Genomic DNA, 22,440 nt, shown 5'->3' on the forward strand with positions numbered 1-22,440 from the left:
ACGCAAAGTACGATAAGGCCGTCGAGACTGAGAATCTGGAACAGCAGTCGGATCCCGGCTCGGAGCATGACACCCTATAATGAAGACGACTAGGAGAACGTCTAGGATGAAAACGTCGTCGAGGTAAGGGACGACGTATCCCCCATCGGAGCCGTTGATGACGACTCAAGCGATGAACCAGGCCCAACAGTGGGTACGAGGCCCGAAACAGACACTCAAAGACTTCCATGGGCTCAGGTCGAGGCATCGCCAGAAGGCCTTAGCCAAGATCATGAAGAACATTCTATAGCCCCGCTTCAAGGCCCGGCTAAGAATCTATCACATAAGCCATCGGTCCAGCTACTTAAAACGAAACCGAAAGCCATCGAGTCGAAACCGAAACTGCTCAAATCAGTCTTCGGATCGAAGAGCTCGAACCCATCGGAGTCGACTAACAAAAGAGGTGTCTACGACCCTGCAGGGTCGAAGGTGAAGAGTGTCGAACCGAAGATCGGTGCGCTAAAGTCCATCATTAAATCCAAGCACGTCGTACCGACGAAGTCGACGTCGACGGACAGCGACACAAACAAAGGACTCTAGTCTCGGAAGCTTCTCGATCCGAAGCATCAAGTCGACAGGCCCCAGCTTGTCGAAGGCCTCAAGTTGAAATCCAAAAGCGCCTCGAAGGACCACGTCGAGTCAAGATAGAAAAGCGCGCCTCCGACGCTACAAGCACCGAAGTCGACGCAAGGACATAGACTTATTGGTGAAAAGCCAGAATCGGTCGGGCCTCCATCGACGCCGGCCCCGAAGAAGGTCAGTCTGTCTAAAGACACTGTGCCGCCAATAAAGTTTGGTCTGCCCCCGACTGCACGCCCTAAAGCGCTCGATCCAAAGCCTGGGGTCGAAACGACCAAGAAGGTGTCATTGGGAAAAAGGACACATCCTCTAGAAGAGGACGTTTTGTACCAAGCGCCCTCATATGATGACCAGTCGAAGCTACATATCGACTCAGAATCTGGTAGACTTACTATCGATCAAAGGAAGATCAGGTCAGAAAATCCTATGGAATCATACATAATTCCACTCAAGAAGAAAAGGGATTCTTCAACGTCGCCTGTCCTTTTTGAGACTTGGAGGTACCATTGCCAGGACACTTCTGCATACTCTCCCACACCCACTACTGAGGATATGGGGTATGACGATGATGAACAATATCATTACCCTGCGGACACGGATCAGATGACCAGACTCGAGCCTGGACGGACCCTGCTGACCAGGGGGAGTCACAAACTATTCCGGATACTCATTCTTATCCTGTTAAAACTTCACCAACAGAAGATACAGCTGCGTTCAACGCTTTGATTGAAAGGGCAGCGCTAAATCATGATGTGGACATGCATGCTGACCCAGTTGAGGAGGACTTCCTGTTTGACACTTTCTCCACTTCAGAGAAATCAGTTAAAACTTTACCAATGCTAAAAGGTGTCCTTAAACACGCAGGGGACATTTTCAAAGAAACCACTAGAGCGAGTGTTATCAACCCCAGGATTGAAATAAAATACAGACCGGCGCCTGAGGACCCTACATATATTAAGGGACAGTTGCCATTGGACTCTTTGGTGGTCTCAGATGGTCGTAAGCGAGCTAACTTACAAACTACGGGCGATGCTCCTCCTCCAGACAAGGAATCTAAAGTATTAGAAGCTTCAGGGAAAAGGGTGGCTGCTCAAGCAGCTAATATCTGGAGAATTTCTAATACACAGGCCCTATTAGCCAGATACAATAGGGCGCATTATGGCACTTTAGAGCAACTGCTTCAACATTTGCCTGAGGCCTACAAAGAAGGAGCAGAAATGCTAATCCAGGAGGGGAGACTCATAACAAACGCATCCATTAAATGCGCGCTAGACGCAGAAGACACCACAGCCAGGGCCATTAACACGAGTGTCCTGCTCAGGAGACATGCTTGGTTGCGCATCTCTGGGTTCAAACCTGAAATTCAAACCACATTATTGAATCAGCCTGTGAACCCTGATTTTTTTTATTTGGTCCTGATGTGGACACAATCTTAGAAAAGATTAAAGACACAGAGACAGCCAAGACTATGGGTGCCTTGCAGTCCCAACAGTTCAGGGGTGGTTCCTTTCGTCGCTCCGGTAACAGAGGAGCTACACGAGGCCAGGCATCACAACAAAGTCCATACAATAAAGGGAGCACGCAGACCACCTGTAATAAAAACAATAGAGGTGGATACCGTGGAAACAGCAGCAAAGGCAGAGGACGAGGGAACAACACCAGATCCTCCGCCAATAATAAACAGTGACACCTTGTTACTGCCCACGGACCATGTAACACTGGTCGGGCGATTACAACAGTTCCTGCCAGTCTGGTAGAGCATTACCACAGACAGGTGGGTGAGGCAACTTATTCAGTACGGCTATTGTCTAGAGCTCACTTCCACTCAACATACCCCAAGACACCGTCCTATGTCCGCAGAGCACATAGACTTAATGCAGCAAGAAGTTATCAGCATGCTGCAAAAAGGGGCCATAGAACTCGTCCCCATACAGGAACTGGGTACAGGAGTATACTCGCTGTACTTCTTAATACCCAAAAAGGACAGGTCTCTCAGGCCAATGCTGGATCTCAGGCCCCTAAACCAATACATCTTGTCAGAACATTTTTACATGCTCACTTTACAACAGTTTCTGCCATTGCTCACTCAGGGAGACTTCCTGGCAACGCTAGACCTAAAGGACGCATACTTCCACATACCGATACATCCTGCACACAGGAAGTATCTCAGGTTTACCATACAAAATAAACATTACCAGTTCAAGATACTACCTTTCGGGGTAACAGCCCCCAGGGTGTTTACCAAGTGCCTAGCGACGGTAGCAGCGTAACTGAGGAGAAACCTTGTCCACGTCTACCCCTATCTGGACGACTGGCTCATCCAAGCAAAGGCTGTCCAGCAATGTGCCAGTCACATGTCTCGCACTATTCACCTCCTCCTCAGCCTCGGATTCTCATTAAACTACGCAAAGTCTCATCTCCAACGAGCTCACGTACAACAGTACCTGGGAGCAACGATAGACACTCTGGTAGCAAAGGCACAGCCAAACTCAGCAAGAATCAACAGCATTCAATTACTGATTCAGAAATTCAGACCCCAACACTCGCTCCCAGCACGGGTGTTTATGCAGTTGATAGGCATGATGGCCTCCTGCATCTTCATAGTCCCTCACACGAGACTACACATGCGTCCGCTTCAGGAGTGCTTAGCACAGCAGTGGAACCAGGCTCAAGGACAATTGAAAGACCTAGTGTTGGTGACCGGTCGCGCATACCACTCTCTGCATTGGTGGAACCCACAAAACCTTTGCAGGGGACGACCGTTCCAAGAGCCGGTACCACAAATAGTGCTGACGACGGACGCATCTCTCCTGGGCTGGGGAGCGCATGTCCTCCATTACACAGTACAGGGACTATGGAGGACACCGCAAAGGAAGATGCATATCAACCTATTGGAACTGATGGCAATCTTCATGGCAATGAAGGCGTTCAAGGTACGTTTGCGCAACAAAGTCGTGTTGATCCGGACGGACAACATGACTGCCATGTACTACATACAGAAGCAGGGAGGGACACACTCTCCACAGTTGTTACACCTAGCGCAAAGCATGTGGAAGTGGGCCATTCAAAGGAACATATTCCTCATGGCGGAACACCTCCCAGGCAGGGACAACCAGATGGCGGATCTGCTCAGCAGACACAGCCACCAGATGCACGAGTGGGAGATACATCCCTCAGTGCTACAACCGTACTTCCAGCAGTGGGGTCACCCAGAGATAGACCTGTTCGGCAGAAGGGAAAACGCAACATGCCAAAGCTTCGCCGCCAGGTTTCCACATCCGCAGTCTCAGGGCAATGCTATATGGATGAACTGGTCAGGCAGGTTTGCATACGCTTTTCCCCCAGCACCGCTCATACCACTAGTGGCACGCAAACTGCGACAACACTCCATGACACTCATCCTAGTTGCTCCAACGTGGGCGAGGCAACCATGGTACCCCACGTTCCTAGAACTTTCCCTGGTGCCTCATCAAAGGCTGCGATTAACACCCAGTCTTTTAACGCAGAGCCTTGGAGACATTCAGCACCCAGATCCGCACCAGTTGAACCTTGCGATCTGGCTCCTGAAGTCATAGTTTGGTTACCTGAACTTGCCTCCTCACTGTATGGATATTATCAAAGAGGCAAGAAGACCTACAACCAGATCATGCTATGCGGCGAAGTGGAAACGATTTGTCATCTATTGTCCCAATAATGACATAAATCCGCTAGATGCATCCACTCAAAACATCATGTTACCTGTTACATTTACATAGATGCAATCTAGCCTACAGTTCCATACGTATACTTTTGGCTGCGGTGGCAGCTTATCTTCAGAACCGGCAACACCTTTCACTCTTCAGAGTACCTGCTATTAAAGCTTTTATGGAAGGCCTCAAATGAGTGATTCCTCCAAGACACCCACCTTCACCTGTCTGGAACCTCAACGTAGTTCTAACCAGACTAATGGGCCCACCTTTTGAACCTCTGCACTCGTTTGAGATTCAATTCCTAACATGGAAAGTGGCTTTCTTAGTGGCGATTACATCACTTAGGAGAGTTAGTGAGCTACAAGCCCTAACAATTCAAGAGCCATTCATACAAATTCATGCAAATAGGGTAGTGCTACGTACAAACCCTGAATTTATGCCGAAGGTGGTATCCCAGTTTCACATCAATCACACTATCGAACTGCCAGTGTTCTTCCCAAACCCAGATTCAGTGGCAGAAAGAGCTCTACATACCCTGGATGTTAAAAGAGCTCTCCTGTACTATATAGAAAGAACAAAACCTTTCAGGAAAATTAAGCAACTGTTTGTTGCCTTTTCACCACAGCACAACCCCATTTCAAAATCGGGTATAGCCAGATGGATTGTTAAGTGCATACAAATTTGTTATCAGAAAGCTAAACGCACATTAACAGTTCCCCCAAGGGCGCATTCCACACGCAAGTTAGGGGCCTCCATGGCTTTCCTGGGAAACATTCCTCTCGAACACATATGTAGAGCAGCCACATGGACTACCATACATACATTTACCAAACACTACTGCGTAGATGTACACTCCAAACAGCAAGCAGGTGTAGGACAGGCTGTACTCAAGACTCTCTTTCAGGCTGCTGCAGCTGGCACGGGCAACCACCGCTAAGAGGGAGACTGCTATACATTCTATGCACAGATATGAATTCAGCAGCCCACATGCCTCGAACGGAATATGCTACTTACCAGTATGCATCTGTTCTTGGCATGTAGGGCTGCTGACATTCATATCTCCCTCCCTCCTCCCCGGTGCCTGTTGCTGCTGTAGCACTCAGAATTATTCTATAGCATGGACATCACTTATCCTACTCCATCCCTGCCACAATGGCGAAAAACAATCTGAGGATGGAGAGGATGCCCATGCGCACTGTAGTCCGGGGGAGGAGCCACCTAGCTCCTGATACTTCGAAGACTCTTCCAGGACAACAATGTGCAATCATCCGGACCAAACGCTAGGCAGCGATCTATGCACAGATATGAATGTCAGCAGCCCTACATGCCGAGAACAGATGCATACTGGTAAGTAGCAAATTCCTTTTTTTGCATATTTACTGATTGCTGAGAAGGCCTGGCGTTTAAGTGCTGTAGTACCGGATGTCTCATCTGAGATGCAGCTGTTTACACACATCAAATGTACGTTCAAAGTGAAAGGTTGAGCCAGCCATGGCAGATCCTGAGGCCTATACTATAAGCGCACAGCACTGCAGCATGTGCTCAAACCCTCTGAAGGTCCTTACTCCTTGTTAGTATGGGGGCTAAAAAAAATAAGCATTTGCAATGCAATAGGTCTCGCATTACTGAATGTTTGAGCTATTGGTGTTGCATTATTATTAGCAATGCCAATAGCTCAAACATTAATAATGCGAGACCTATTGCATTGCAAATGCTTGTTCTTTCAGCACTCCTTAAGAATTTTTTCTAGCTGTCTTTCTCATGCTGCAGCTCCCCTCGAAATACACTCCCCACTACTGTTTTTCTCCTCTTTCCCTCTACTTCCTTTCTCCCTTGTGTACAGCCTCTCTATTTAATGTCCGACCCCAACACAGTGCATTCAGTGTTGCCCTTTTCTATCCTCCCACCCAAACCTCTTTTAATTTTATAGGTCTCGCTGGCGTTGCAGCGCGAAGCGCTGCCGCCCAACAAGACTTATAGTCGCTGTGTTTGCCTCCAAGGGAGACAGACCTGTGCACGAGCCTATTGTAGTATGGGCACGAGCCGATTCAGGTCTGTGAACGTACCTCACGGAACAGCTTGTGCGTATTAATTAATGCGCAGCACGTCAGGCGCCGCAAGTAACAATTACCACAGCATGAGACCCCACTTATCACAGCATGTCAACAGGCGCCCCAGGCTGCTGGAGCACTCAACTATAATTAATGCACAGTTGAGTGCTCCAGCATCGTGGGGCGCCTCTCGGCATGCTGTGATAATTACTTTGGGGCCTCCTGCTGTGATAATTCTCACTTTCTGAGCGCAATACAGCGAGCTCGCTACACTCACTCGGCTCAGTTCTTCTCTCACCTGCACTATTTGCACGTTAATGAGGACTCCTCTTGATGCACTATATTCGATGGCAGTGCCTATCCTGCGCCCTCCCTCATTTTGCTCTCTTTATCATACCGTCTCTCCAGTCCCTAGCAAGCACTAGTTGAATTTACTGATGAGGCAGACTGGCCCGGCATGAAAAGTACAGGTAGCAGATGCGGAGGAAATAGGAACATGGAAGCAGAATCTACACCACTAGGAAATGTAGGCAGGCCTCGCAGTACTGTAGCAAAGCTTCCAGGCAACAGAGAGTTGGTAAATACTGATTACGTTGCTGAAACAGCATCGAAGCGCAAATCTACATTTTTCATACAGCTTTCTTTCTTTATTTCCAAAATACAGCAACAAAATAAACATCACACCCCTGTAGGATCCCTACATTCCGCCAACGGAAATGTAGGGCATGCGACCGGAACATAGGGCAAATGATTAGCACTAACACCTCCCTGCAGTGCTTCCCCATCTGTACGTCACTGCACCATAGTGCGCTGTCAAAACTAGTTTTTTGTTTGCCATTGGTGATGAGGCTTCCAGTATTAGCCTCGTAAGTGAGCCTGTTTCACCCATTTGCACTGGAGAACACAATCTTATTTTACTACAACCTACTTTGCGCTCTATAGCACAAGTATTTTATTTTCTCCAGGACAACATGATACAAACATTAGATGACCAAAAACACTGCCAGATGTGCAGCAGTGAATTCTTAATAAGTAAGGAAAGAAACAATTCTGACATGAATTGCGTCAATACCTGTTAAGGAATTAACACATTTCCTATTCCTATAAGTACACACAACACCCCAGCTGCTTTTGATCCGGAATAAACTTAAAATCTGTAGTGTGAGCAAACCGGCCACTGATCTGTTTACAGTTTGTTACAAGCACATACTTAAAGACGTTTTCAATGTATGGTAATGTGAAGATATATACACCCCCTCTCTCTCTACACCTCCCTCTCTCTACACCCCCCTCTGTCTCTACACCCCCCCTCTGTCTCTACACCCCCTCTGTCTCTACACCCCTCTGTCTCTACACCCCCTCTGTCTCTACACCCCCTCTGTCTCTACACTCCCTCTGTCTCTACAACCCCTCTCTCTACAACCCCTCTCTCTACAACCCCTCTCTCTACAACCCCTCTCTCTACAACCCCTCTCTCTACAACCCCTCTCTACACCCCCTCTCTCTACACCCCCTCTCTCTACACCACCTCTCTCTACACCCCCTCTCTCTACACCCCCTCTCTCTACACCCCCCTCTCTCTACACCCCCCTCTCTCTACACCCCCCTCTCTCTACACCCCCCTCTCTCTACACCCCCCTCTCTCTACACCCCCCTCTCTCTACACCCCCCTCTCTCTACACCCCCCTCTCTCTACACCCCCCTCTCTCTACACCCCTCTCTCTCTACACCACTCTCTCTACACCACTCTCTCTACACCCCTCTCTCTACCCCTCTCTCTACCCCTCTCTCTACACCCCTCTCTCTCTACACCCCTCTCTCTCTACACCCCTCTCTCTACACCCCTCTCTCTACACCCCTCTCTCTACACCCCTCTCTCTACACCCCTCTCTCTACACCCCTCTCTCTACACCCCTCTCTCTACACCCCTCTCTCTACACCCCTCTCTCTACACCCCTCTCTCTACACCCCTCTCTCTACACCCCTCTCTCTACACCCCTCTCTCTACACCCCTCTCTACACCCCCCTCTCTCTCTACACTCCCCTCTCTCTACACTCCCCCCTCTCCACACTCCCCTCCCCCTCCACACTCCCCTCCCTCTCTACACTCCCCTCTCTCTCTACACTCCCCTCTCTCTCCCTACACTCCTCTCTCTCCCTACACTCCCCTCTCTCCCTACACTCCCCTCTCTCCCTACACTCCCCTCTCTCTCTACACTCCCCTCCCTCTCTACACTCCCCTCCCTCTCTACACCCCCCTCTCTCTCTACACCCCCTCTCTCTCTACACCCCCCTCTCTCTTTACACCCCCCTCTCTCTCTACACCCCCCTCTCTCTCTACACCCCCTCTCTCTCTACACACCCCTCTCTCTCTCTACACCCCCTCTCTCTCTACACCCCCTCTCTCTCCACTCCCCTCTCTCTACAACCCTCCCTCTCTACACCCCTCCCTCTCTACACCCCTCCCTCTCTACACCCCTCCCTCTCTACACCCCTCCCTCTCTACACCCCCTCCCTCTCTACACCCCCTCCCTCTCTACACCCCCTCCCTCTCTACACCCCCTCCCTCTCTACACCCCCTCCCTCTCTACACCCCCTCCCTCTCTACACCCCTCCCTCTCTACACCCCTCCTCTCTACACCCCTCCTCTCTACACCCCTCCTCTCTACACCCCTCCTCTCTACACCCCTCCTCTCTACACCCCTCCTCTCTACACCCCCTCCCTCTCTACACCCCCTCCCTCTCTACACCCCCTCCCTCTCTACACCCCTTCCCTCTCTACACCCCCTCTCTCTCCCCACCCCTCCCTCTCCACACCCCCTCTCTCTCCCCACCCCTCCCTCTCCCCACCCCTCCCTCTCCACACCCCCTCTCTCTCCACACCCCTCCCTCTCCACACCCCTCCCTCTCCACACCCCTCCCTCTCTCCACACCCCTCCCTCTCTCCCCACCCCTCCCTCTCTCCACACCCCTCCCTCTCTCCACACCTCTCCCTCTCTACACTCCCCTCTCTCTCTACACTCCCCTCTCTCTCTACACTCCCCTCTCTCTCTACACTCCCCTCTCTCTCTACACTCCCCTCTCTCTCTACACTCCCCTCTCTCTCTACACTCCCCTCTCTCTCTACACTCCCCTCTCTCTCTACACTCCCCTCTCTCTCTACACTCCCCTCTCTCTCTACACTCCCCTCTCTCTCTACACTCCCCTCTCTCTCTACACTCCCCTCTCTCTCTCTACACTCCCCTCTCTCTCTCTACACTCCCCTCTCTCTCTACACTCCCCTCTCTCTCTACACTCCCCTCTCTCTCTACATACTCTCCTCTCTCTCTACATACTCTCCTCTCTCTCTACATACTCTCCTCTCTCTCTACATACACTCTCCTCTCACTCTACATACACTCTCCTCGCTCTCTCTACATACACTCTCCTCGCTCTCTCTACATACACTCTCCTCGCTCTCTCTACATACACTCCCCTCGCTCTCTCTACATACACTCCCCTCGCTCTCTCTACATACACTCCCCTCGCTCTCACTCCATCGCTCTCACTTCGCGGCCTCACAACATCACTCCGCGGCCCCACAACATCACTGAACGCAACAGCATCACTGGTCGCCACCACAACATCAATCTGTGCAACCATTCAACAACAACTGGTTCAAATATGTTCTCTCAATGTTTCAAGTTTTATTACAAATGTCACAAAAAGATGTTAATTTTTCTCTTCTGTTCTTGGATTTTCGTCACAATAAAATACACTGAACATAATCTTCACAAAAGTTATTTACAAAAGTTTAAGCTATTGCCATTATAAATTACAATAACTTTTATTTAAGTATTCAGTATTTAGAAAATTAAAGCCATTGCTATTTGTAATATCAATACATCTAAGTCACGTAAACACAACACATATTGCATTACAAATGCTATAGGTGTCACATTTGCATAAGTTAAAACTATTGGAATTGTAAAAGACAAAGCTATTAATTTTGCTATTTTCAAAACCAACACATAAATACAAAATTTGGCATTTACAATACCAAAAGCTCAAAGTTTCCTAATGCGAGACCTATTGCATTGCAAATGCTTGTTTATTTGTAGATAATCCCTCCCGCAGCCGAACGGCCTGAAGCTCGCCCAATACTCCCTTTTACCAGCTCCCTCTCCTTTCCCTCACCTACCTGATTCTTCGGTACCCCCCTGCCACCCCTCCCCCCCCCCCCTTCCCACTCCCCTTTCGTGGTCCTTAAAATGCTCCCCACCCCTACTATTTTTGGAGGGCTTGACACCTCCAGCTCACTGCCAAGCTACTGTGCTTTACGGAATGCACTTTTGCACAAGTAAAAATATATTTTTAACTACCATTCCAAGTGCCATCCTCCACCTTGGATGAATAAATAAAACAAAAATAAATAAAATGGCCACGGTATCGTTTTGAAGGCATGCATGCTTGTCATTATTGATTCGCTGGTCTACAGAATGATACGGCTGCATAACATTTACTCGTTCACACTCGTGTGTGTGGCGCCTCATTGGGTCTTTCGTTTTTTTCGCCGATGCTGTACAGAATCCGTTAAAAGCATTGCCAATACTAATGTGTGACAAAGAGGAGACCTATTGGCTTTGCCAATGTATTGCTGTTGTCTGTGTTCTTTTCTGTTGTATGTGTTGAGTTTGACTACGCCACTAACGCTGGAAGGCCAGATTGTGTTTTTAATAAATCGTGAAACTCGAGTTGTGCAATACATTTCGTCATATTGAAATCCATGTTTCCCATTGTTTGCAAGCTTACAGCTGTTTTGGACATATTAATTTCTTTATTGAATTGATTTCTTTAATTTATGTGATGGATTTAAACCCCTCAAGTTCCTATTGTGTTGCTTCTCAGTTTTAGAAAATTATTTGGAAATCAAAGTATTTTTCAGCACACTTAAGTGACCACGGGGATGAAACCCGTTTCAGATACACTTCTTTATGAACTCCTCTTTTGTTTCAGGGCTCTTGCTGATATGAACAACGATGGCAGAATGGACAAGCTGGAATTTTCCATAGCCATGAAACTGATCAAACTTAAACTTCAAGGTTATCCACTGCCCTCCTCTTTGCCCCATGTCATGAAACAGCCATCGATTGCCATTCCAGCAGGATACGGTTAGTTCACCTTAGAATACTGGTTTAATTTTCTAATTTGTTGAAGTATTGGTTTTAGAGGAAACGTAGAAGAAACAAACTGGAGTCAAAACTAACCTGTTTCTCGAGTAATTTTATTTTCGTCTTGTGATAATCTCAGTGGCTTTATATCTTACAAAATGAAGACTGAAATCACATGCCATGTGCTCTGGTTACAGTTAGGTGGTATGCAAAGACACAAAAATCGTTGCTAAACCGGTATAATAGCGGTCAATTAACAGGCCACAGTAAAATTAGCTAAAAAAGAAAGCCTCTGAAAGACTTAAGTTGAAGACATGGTATGTACAGTACCTGCAGGTCATTGCGTGGGCCGTGGATACATGCATAGTTGAGCTCAAGACCATGTCCTTTGAATGCTGCCAAGTGGGTGTGGGTATTGAACACAGCATAGTCACAGGCCATGCCCAGTGATATAGCAGACATGGGTATGGATAGCTTTGATGTATGCTCAGTGACTTTGCTCTGCATATAATGCACAAGGTACAGGTGGGTTGTATGCTGATACAACTCGTGCCTTTACATGCATGGTAAGTATAATAAGGTAAGTAAAAAAAAGAAAATGTATATATATAATATATTACCTACTGTCAGTCGCCAGTAGGTAGTTATAGTTAGGACCTAGTTTCCATAGGTAAAGCGTTTTTTGTTTTCCCAATAACTTTGGCGCCGGTTGACGAATCTTCGCGAAATTAGTGGGTTGCTCAGATCCGCTCCTATGTTAAAAATTTCAGGGTGATTCGGCAAGCGGGGGCCATTAAAAAAGGGGGTCCCAAAACGTGTTTTCTCCATGTTAATTCCCATAGGAAACTTTAGACCCGGCTAAAGACCGAAATGCTGAAAAGAATTACACCAAATTTGGCAAAAAGGTAGCGCTTGGTTTAGAAAGAGCCTTTTTTGTTAAAGGGTGTAAATCCGTTCAGTAGTTCCTAAGAAATTCAAGAAAGAGGTGAAAAAATGCGATTCCCATAGGAAACTTTAGACACGGCTACAGCTCGAACTGCTGAACGGAATGACATCAATTTTTGGCATAAAGGCAGCCCTTGCTGCAGAAAGAACACTTTTTCTTAAATGGTGAATGTTAGATCTGGCGGGCAGAGGTGAGTACATCTGTCCCAGCTGGGGCTGGCCTCCTCTAGTTAGGATATGGGGCTATCCCCGTAGTAGTATCACCAAGCAGTCGGACTGAACCTCGAGGGCCAGTGTATAGCATTTATGATCATATACAGTAATATCTTGCCATACTATAAACGGACACCACACTGGGTTTCTCTGCAAATAGTCTCTTTATATATGGAGTTAACACAAGGCCCAATGACAGTACACTTCCACAATAGGTCAGTACGGGTGGGGTTCGAGTAGCTAGGGTGACTCGGTTACTCAGTCTAAGGGTAGGGGTGCGATTCTCAAGGTTCGAGCCGCGACAGTCAGCAGGGCTCGGGATGGTGAAATGCTTCGCGTACATGAGGTACGCTTTTCAAGGTTCGAGCCACGACAGTCAGCAGGGCTCGGACTGGTGAAATGCTTCAAGTACCAGGGGTATGATTCTCAAAGTCCGAGCCGTGACAAAGTCAGCAGGGCTAGGGATGGTGAGATGCTTTGCGTACATGAGGTACGATCCGTGAGCCGCAACGGGGTCAGCAGGGCTCTCTTGTGTCCCAAAAGCGATCTGATCTCCAGTTCAAGGGTTCCCTAGTTATATCCCAGAAAGTCTTTGAAGTCTTTATCAGGGAGGGTGTTCCCCTCCACCCAGGTCTCTGTCGGTCTTTTCGGCCAGATGGCACCCTCGAACTTTGAAGGAGGGAGGCCAGGGTGTCAGACGCTCCGCGGGGAGTGGCGCCTGCATTGTTGTAAGCAGGACATTGGCCAGGACTACCCCACCTCTCTAATCTGGCGGCAGCCGGCTACCCCCAGACTGTGGGAGATAGCCCAGACACTTGACTACACATCTGGGGCCCACTACGAGGTTAGGAATCTGGGCATTTCTCTGCAAGGGTCATTTCTATGCTCCGGTTCTAACCTGCATTCCTCAACAAGAATATCTCACATACCCCTGAAGTAGGGACACTAATCTGGAGCTCCTCCCATTTACTCCGGGTCAGATACATTGTTCGTGGTTATACTTTGAAAGGCAGCACTCGCACCGTGGCCCTGGTTAGCAGGGGTGCAGTACGCAGCGCGTCAAAGTCCAGCCAAAAAGAAAGGGGTCCTGCGTGAGAGGGTGAAAAAGTGATTGGGGGACCCACGCCAAGGATGTCAGGTCTAACATTGTAAATCCGTTCAGTAGCTGCTGAGAAAATAAAAAAATTAAAATATTGATATATAGAGGCACGGAGGATCCGCAGACCCTCCCGACCATGAGCTTTATTCTAATTGGCTGTCCACAGTCCAAACCAGGAAGTGTTGGCAGCCAAAAAAGAGAAAAAGAAATGCGGAAAATAAGAAAAACACCCTGACCGCCTAGGCCTGCTCTTGGGGTCCCACAAGGACCTAAAAAAACTAAATAGGTGTGTGGAGGGTCAAGGGGAATATTTTATGACCTGTCTGCTCGCTCCCCTGCATCAAGATACAAAACACACAAAAGAGCAGACCAGGTCTAGAGGCGGTGTGTAACTACAACAGTGATTGCGTGACACTAGTGGTGAATGCGTGAAAAAAAAGGTTATTGAAAACAGAGACTGTTAGAAACAGAAGGCTAGAGCAATTTCCATCAGACCACCCTTAAGGTGGAGTTTACGTCACGTGGGAATTGCTAATCATACCATCCCAAGTCCGACCATATAGTGCCGGTGCGGGAATGGATGTCAAAAATGTAGTCATGATGTACATCCTAGAGTGATGTGAATGAAAAAAGTGCAGTGCTCAAATGATAGTGATGGATAAAATTGACTACCCAGACTCCGAAGAACGTTTAGACAGAAGCGGAAGCTCGTTTCTAAATCGAGGGCACCGACGGACAGAGCGGGGCCTCATACTCCCGAGCGGTCGCCGGGTGAGGTGAGGTCATCACCCACACAAAGCTGGGAAGAAGACATATTTCTCTCCCTCCAGTGGACATTTAAGTATATAAGTTCCTGGTATATATGTAACTCTCTATTAGTACATTCTTGTTATTCTTCACTCAAACACATCGTATGTAGTTGCAGTAGCTATTCTATGTTAAAGGTCCTGAAGAAAGCCGGGTCAAATGCCCCTAAGGCTGAAACATGTCGATTGTACTGCACAGCGCCACAGGGTAGTCTTACTACTTGGCGTGTTTTTAATCCTTGACACTTGGACTTCTGTCTAAACGTTCTTCGGAGTCTGGGTAGTCAATTTTATCCATCACTATCATTTGAGCACTGCACTTTTTTCATTCACATCACTCTAGGATGTACTTCATGACTACATTTTTGACATCCATTCCCGCACCGGCACTATATGGTCGGACTTGGGATGGTATGATTAGCAATTCCCACGTGACGTAAACTCCACCATTAGGGTGGTCTGATGGGAATTGCTCTAGCCTTCTGTTTCTAACACTCTGTTTTCAATAACCTTTTTTCACGCATTCACCACTAGTGTCACGCAGTCACTGTTGTGGTTACACACCGCCTCTAGACCTGGTCTGCTCTTTTGTGTGTTTTGTCCCACAAGGACCCCCAGGGCCCAAATAACCATTAAAAAAAAAAAAAAAATCTGCAAAATCCGTGGAGGATCTGTGGATCCGGACTCGAAAATAAAAAAAACGTGCTTCCTTAATATTTAGCCCCCGGGTTGGCCAGGTCCCGGGGGCAGTGCAAAAAAGTGGGAGGGCCCCCAATCCCCCCCCCCCCTGCCCCGGGGGACCCCCCGGGCAAATTTTAAAATGTGTGGGGATCTCCAAAGGACCCCAAGCCTCGGGGACCAATACTCCCCCGGGGCTTTAATTGTTTAATTTGCGGGGCGCACACTGCCCTGGGGACCGCCACCCCCGGGATTAAAAAAAAAACCACCTGTGTGGAGGGGCTCAAGCCCCCACCCCACACACCCCGGGGACCGCCACCTCTCCAGGGCACTAATATGGTAATTTGGGGCTCCATTACGGACCCTCGACCCCCGGGGACCACCACCTACCCGGGGTTCTGGATGTAATGGGAGGGGGGCCACATGGCCCCCCTCCTGGAGCCTGCGATGCCCCCCTAGGGCCGGCTCCTGCAGTGTTCCAGGGTGCCCATCCCCGGATACTGCTGTTTGCTATGGCAGGGCGAGAGCAGGAAACCTGCTCTCTGTTCCAAAATCCAAACCACATTGCTTTTCCACAAGGGGAGCTGCATGTCAGCAGCTCCCCATGTGGAAAAGCAATACCTGCTCCTGCAGAATGCGGGGAGCCGGCAGGGACCGTGGGGCAATTGGCCCCCCCCCACGGTCCCCAACGAGGTGGCCAGGCCCTGGAGGAACGGGTCCCCGTCGCCAGAAGTGGCCAGGCAGGGGGGCCACGCAACCCCCCCTCCCTGATAATTTTTTTTTTTTAAATCACGCAAAGGCTAACCCCGGGGATAGGGTCCCCGGGGCCATAAATTGCCTGAGCAGGAAGGCAACGCAGCCACCCTCCATAATAATAATAAAAAAAAAAAATATGACCATGCCTCGGGAGATGGGGTCCCCGGGGCCCGGAATTGGCCACGGGAGGGGAGCCCACGCGGCCCGTTCCCGTTAATACACTTTCTTTTTTTAATTGGGGATCAGGCCCTGGGGGATGGGGTCCACAGAGCACCAAAAAAGTAAAAAGGGGTCCACACAGCCCCCTTCCAATAAATAAATAAATGTGATTGTGCCTAGGTCTCAGCCCCTCTAAGCAACACTCTGCAAATGCACCCTGTGGCACGTTTTAAGTTAGGGAATTAATTCCCCTTCAATACTGGGGGTCCCTGGTGGCCAACTAGCCTTCTTAGAATTAAGTCTCTACAATGTCCTAAGTCTACAGCACACATTGTATCACGTTTATGCGCCAAATTGTCTGTGATTATTGATATCGTGTATGTATATGTATGTAGGTGTGCGTATGTATGTATGTAGGTTTGTGTGTGTGTGTATGTTCATCTGTGTATGTATGTGTGCATGTATATATGTGCATGTGTGTGTATATGTATGTATGTGTATATGTATATGTGTATGTATGTGGATAAATGTATGTGGATATATATGTATGTGTCTGTATGTTTATGTATATATATGTATGTATGTATATATATATATATATATATAGGTGTGTGTGTATATGTATGTGTGTATATGTATGTTCGAGGCATATGAGCTGCAGATCGTACATTATGCATTAGATCGCCACCTGGTGTTGGGCTCGGATGATTGCACGTTGTCGTCTTCTTGTAGAAGTCTTTGTAGTCCCAATATAGGTGACTCCTCCCTTGGACAATACTGCGCATGGGCATCGGCTCCATCCTTAGATTTTTTTTTTCCGAAATGGGTTCAAATGAAAATTTCTCCGCTCCGGCTTGAAAAACTTTTCCAGCAACTTCGAAGCGCAAAAACTTCCTACAAACAATATAGACGTTGACTATACAACTTTCGACGCCATCACCTTGATTCCGGGCCGCTGGGCCTATCTACGCCGTGTGGCATACACCACATGGAAAGAACTCCGTTCACGAAATGCCAGGCAAAATTCCCGCATAGCGATCATCACGAGGTTTGCAACCGCTGTCTATCGCCGGATCACAACGAGTCGACTTGCACAGCTTGTGCGACATTCCGATCAAATAAGACCATCCGGGATTGGAGGGCCCGTCGAAACGAGATGAGATCTGCCCCAGCACCGGAGAATATCTTCGATGGCGAGGTTCCGCTCGTTCCAGAAGAAGATTCGTCGGATCTCCGATCGTATCAGAGGCAGAGGACTCTGACTACTCGATTCCATCACGTCAACCCGCGAGTACCTCTGCCAATGCACGCATACACTGCCCAAGCCAAAGGCGATGGTCAGCACTCCGCCCAAGGGGCCCAGTCGAGACCAAGTGCTCCGCCCTAAAGACCAGACTTCGAGCTCAGCTCCGAGGAAGACAACTACGCTTCGGCACCGAGCAAACCACACGTGCCGATTCCACCACCTCCATCGGCACCGAAGCCCAAAGATCCTTCGGCACCAAAGCCCAAAGATCCTTCTGCACCAAAGCCCAAAGATCCTTCGGCACCAAAGCCCAAAGATCCTTCGGCACCAAAGCCCAAAGATCCTTCGGCACCAAAGCCCAAAGATCCTTCGGCACCAAAGCCCAAAGATCCTTCGGCACCAAAGCCCAAAGATCCTTCGGCACCAAAGCCCAAAGATCCTTCGGCACCGAAGCCCAAAGATCCTTCGGCACCGAAGCCCAAAGATCCTTCGGCACCGAAGCCCAAAGATCCTTCGGCACCGAAGCCCAAAGATCCTTCGGCACCGAAGCCCAAAGATCCTTCGGCACCGAAGCCCAAAGATCCTTCGGTCACAAAATCAAAAGATCCTTCGGCACCACAGACTGAAGTGGTACCGAAAGAAGCTCCGGCTCCAAAGCCATAGACTTCCAAAGCTAAAGATGGAAAGTCAGCGGCCGACGCCTCCAAGCCGGCGAGGCCACCTTCCACTCTGAAGACTCCTGCTCCGGTGACAACACCCGCAAAGCCTGATTCCGAGGTTCCTAAGCCCTCGGACACGCCTACCAAGCCGAAAGCAACACCTTTGGCACCAAGAACTTTGCCACAGGAAGCTGTAACACCTCCCAAGGCAAAACGACAAAAACAACCTCTGTTGGAACCGAAAAAATAGACGCCGAAGAAGGTTGTAGAGAAAGAATTGTTCAGACCAGATCCTAAACAAGAGCATCTACATAAACCCAAAGACTGGACATGTAGGTGCTATACCTCATAAGAGACCAGCAGAGACACCACCTACACCTGTGGTTCCTGCCAAGAAGGACTGTGCAACTTCCCCTATGCACCCTCCCTCTCCTGTATCTCCTTCCTCTCCTATCCCTCCTTACATTTCACCTCAAATCTCTCCTGTAGCCTCACATTCATCACAAACTAATGAGGAGTATGACTTAGGTGGTGGGGAGGATCCACATGCAGACCCAAATACATATCCTTTAGATGAGGATACCTATACTTTTCCACCACATAATGTGCCTGATCCACAGCTATACCCATCAAAGCCTTCTCCTCCAGAGGACAGCATTGGCTTTAATCACCTCTTACACAGAGCTGCTATATAGCACAATGTTACAATGCATTCTGATGACATTGAGGAGGATTTTCTGTTAGATACCTTTGAGCCATCACACAGATCTACTCAAATTCTTCCCATGATCAAAGGAGTCATTAAGCACGCTCCAGAAATATTCAGAGATCCTGTACGCGCTAAGGTACTTAATCCAAGAATAGAAAAGAAATATAGGCCTGCACCCTCCGATCCAACCTATATTAAGAGACCTCATCCTCTAGACTCTTTAGTGGTGTCCAATGCAAGACAAAGAGCAAATTCACAGACTTCTGGTGAAACGCCCCCACCTGACAAGGAATCCAAAGTTATTGATGCGTCAGGTAAAAGGATAGCTGCACAAGCTACAAATATATGGCGCATTGCGAATACACAAGCCCATCTCTAACGTTAAGACAGGGCTCATTACGACCAATTAGAGACACTACTACAGCACCTTCCAGATCAATATAAAGAACAGGCAACTGAGCTCATTCAAGAAGGCAAATTAATTTCAAATGCCTCAATAAAATGTGCACTAGATGTCGCAGACACAGCTGCTAGAGCTGTAAATACTAGTGTAATACTCAGAAGACATGCATGGCTGCGCATTTCCGTGTTCAAACAAGAGGTGCAATCCACAATTTTGAACCAGCCTTTTAACAAAAACCAGTTATTTGGCCCAGAAGTAGACACTACACTGGAGAAAATGAAAAAAGACACGGACACGGCAAACTCAATGGGAGCTCTATAGTCCACACAGACTAGAGGTTCTTTTCATTGCTCCTTTTATAGAGGAGGCTCCAAGCAAACTGGAGCAGACACAACAACATCTTTCAAGACGCAAACACAAACATCCTCTAACAAAGGCTATTTTAGAGGAGGATACAGAGGCAATAATAACAAAGGAAGAGGTCGCGGTAACAACAACAATCGCTCCTCCTCCACAACTAAACAGTGACTTCCCTCTGCTCCCCCAACAGCATTCCACTCCTGTGAGGGGCAGATTAACACAGTTCCTGCCTGTCTGGAACTCCATCACAACAGACAGGTGGGTGAGACAGATTATCCAACATGGCTACTGCCTAGAACTTACAGCAACCCCCCCAAAACATACCACCCAGGCAGCGTTCTATGTCTACAGATCACCTGACTCTGCTTCAAAAGGAAGTCCTAGCACTTCTACAAAAAGATGCTATTCAACTGGTCCCATTAGAGGAACAGGGGACAGGGGTTTACTCGCTGTATTTTCTAATTCCTAAAAAGGACGGGACACTGAGACCAATTCTCGACCTCAGGCTACTCAACCATTACATACAATCAGATCATTTTCATATGATCACTCTGCAACAAGTGCTCCCACTATCGCAACAAGGCGATTTCCTTTCAACGCAAGACCTGAAGGACGCCTATTTTTACATCCCAATACATCCTGCTCACAGGAAGTACCTACGGTTTGTAATACAAGGACAGCACTATCAGTTCAAAGTCCTTCCATTTGGTGTCACAACAGCTCCATGGGTGTTCACAAAGTGCTTAGCAGTAGTAGCAGCACATCTCAGAAGACAACAGATACAAGTCTTCCCTTACCTGGACAATTGGCTCATAAAAGCCCAATCATTCCACCAATGTGTACAACACACACAATCATTCCACCAATGTGTACAACACACTCAGCAGACAATTCAACTGTTGCACAACTTAGGGTTTACGATCAACTACACAAAGTCGTACCTAGAGCCTTCGCACGTGCATCAGTATCTAGGAGCTACCATAAACACATCTACAGCTCTGGCGTATCCCAGTCCGGCAAGGATACAAGCCTTAGTCTCAACTTTTCAACACCAACAGTCTCTCCAAGCAAGAGTGTTCATGAGATTAATAGGCATCTTCATAGTGCCACATGCAAGACTGCAAATGTGTCCATTACTAAAATGTCTGGCACAACAGTGGAATCAGGCTCAAGGTCAGCTCACAGACCTGGTGTTGGTAGACAGCAATACGCATCGCTCTCTGCAGTGGTGAAACACCAAAAACTTGACAAGAGGACGGACGTTCCTCGAGCCTGTTCCACAAGTAGTGCTCATAATAGACTCATCCCTCACAGGATGGGGAGCCCATCTCTTACACCCACTACTCCAGGTCGATGGAACAACCAACAAAAGCTGTTACATATCAACCATCTAGAGTTGCTAGTGATATTCTTAGCACTCAAAACTTTTCAACTTCAAGTACAGAACAAAGCTGTCTTAATCTGGACGGACAATATGACAGCAATGTACTATATACAAAAACAGGGGGGACACACTCTCTGCAACTGTCCCAGCTTGCACAGTACATTTGGAGATGGGCCATTCCTCAAAACATATATCTGTTGGCGGAACACCTTCCAGAGGTTCACAATCAGATAGCGGATCTGTTAAGTCGGCAGTCACAACAGATTCACGAATGGGAACTACATCCACAAGTCTTCACCATTCTTCCAACAGTGGGGGCACCCACACATAGACCTTTTTGCCACCCACGAAAATGCAAAATGCCCAACCTTCGCTGCCAGGTTCCCACACCCACAGTCGGAGGGCAATACAATATGGATGAACTGGTCAGGCAGATTTGCCTATGCTTTTCCGCCTCTCCCCCTCATTCCACTAGTGGTGCGCAAGCTCAAACAGTCTCTCAAGCTCGTTCTAGTAGCTCCCACATGATCACGCCAGCCGTGGTTCACCACACTACTAGATCTCCCTCTCTCTGGTTCCACATCAAAAGTTACAGCTCACACCTTCGATGTTAACACAGAACCATGGAGAAATCAGCCACCCAGACCCGAACCAACTGAATTTGGCGATCTGGCTCCTGAAGTCTTAGTTTGGTTATCTTAACCTACCACCAGACTGCATGAATATCATTAAAGAGGCTAGAAAACCCCCTACTAGAGAGTGTTATGCCGCCAAATGGAAAAGATTTGCAATATATTGCAAACATAATCACATTGATCCACTGGATGCTTCCATCTAAAATATAATTCGTTACCTTTTACATCTACAAAGGTCTAATTCGGTATACTCTTCCATACGCCTACATCTTGCAGCAATTGCAGCCTATTTACAAAACAGACAACACCTATCACTTTTTAGGGTACCTGCATTCAAAGCAATTATGGAAGGATTAAAAAGAATAATCCTCCCAGGTTGCCACCTTCCCCAGTATGGAACCTAAATCTTGTCCTTACGAGACTCATGGGACCCCCTTTTGAGCCTCTGCATAAATGTGAACTGCAATTATTTCTCACATGGAAAACTGCTTTCCTTGTTGCCATCACCTCTCTCAGAAGTGTAAGTGAAATACAATTGTTCACTATACAAGAACCATTCTGTTCGAGGCATGTGGGCTGCTGAATTCATATCTGTGCATAGATCGCCGCCTAGTGTTGGGTCCGGATGATTGCACATTGTTGTCCTGGAAGAGTCTTCGAAGTATCACAAGATAGGTGGCTCCTCCCCTGGACTACAGTGCGCATGGGCATCCTCTCCATCCTCAGATAGTTTTTTTCCGCCATTGGGTTCGGATGTACTTTCTCGACTCTAGTTCGGAAACTTTGTATTAACTATTAACTCTTTCCTAAGGCCAAAAGGCCTTCAAAGCGTCGGTATTGTCTCGTTCGGTGCCTGTCCTTTCCAGTTCTCGAACCGGAC

General features: G+C 48.0%; 1 protein-coding gene across 6 annotated transcripts in view; it reads left to right on the forward strand.

Annotated features, from left to right (window-relative positions):
- ITSN1 (intersectin 1) overlaps window positions 1-22,440 on the forward strand; it is a 1,645,471-nt gene that overhangs the window by 234,103 nt on the left and 1,388,928 nt on the right. For all 6 annotated transcript variants that reach the window (XM_086935345.1, XM_086935347.1, XM_086935346.1 and 3 more), the window contains exon 5: window positions 11,354-11,508. In XM_086935345.1, coding sequence (XP_086791471.1) covers window positions 11,354-11,508 — 155 coding nt within the window. The remainder of the gene's footprint in view (window positions 1-11,353; window positions 11,509-22,440) is intronic.

This window comes from Lissotriton vulgaris, chromosome 8 (genome assembly GCF_964263255.1).
Source record: "Lissotriton vulgaris chromosome 8, aLisVul1.2, whole genome shotgun sequence".
Classification (NCBI taxonomy): Eukaryota; Metazoa; Chordata; class Amphibia; order Caudata; family Salamandridae; genus Lissotriton; species Lissotriton vulgaris.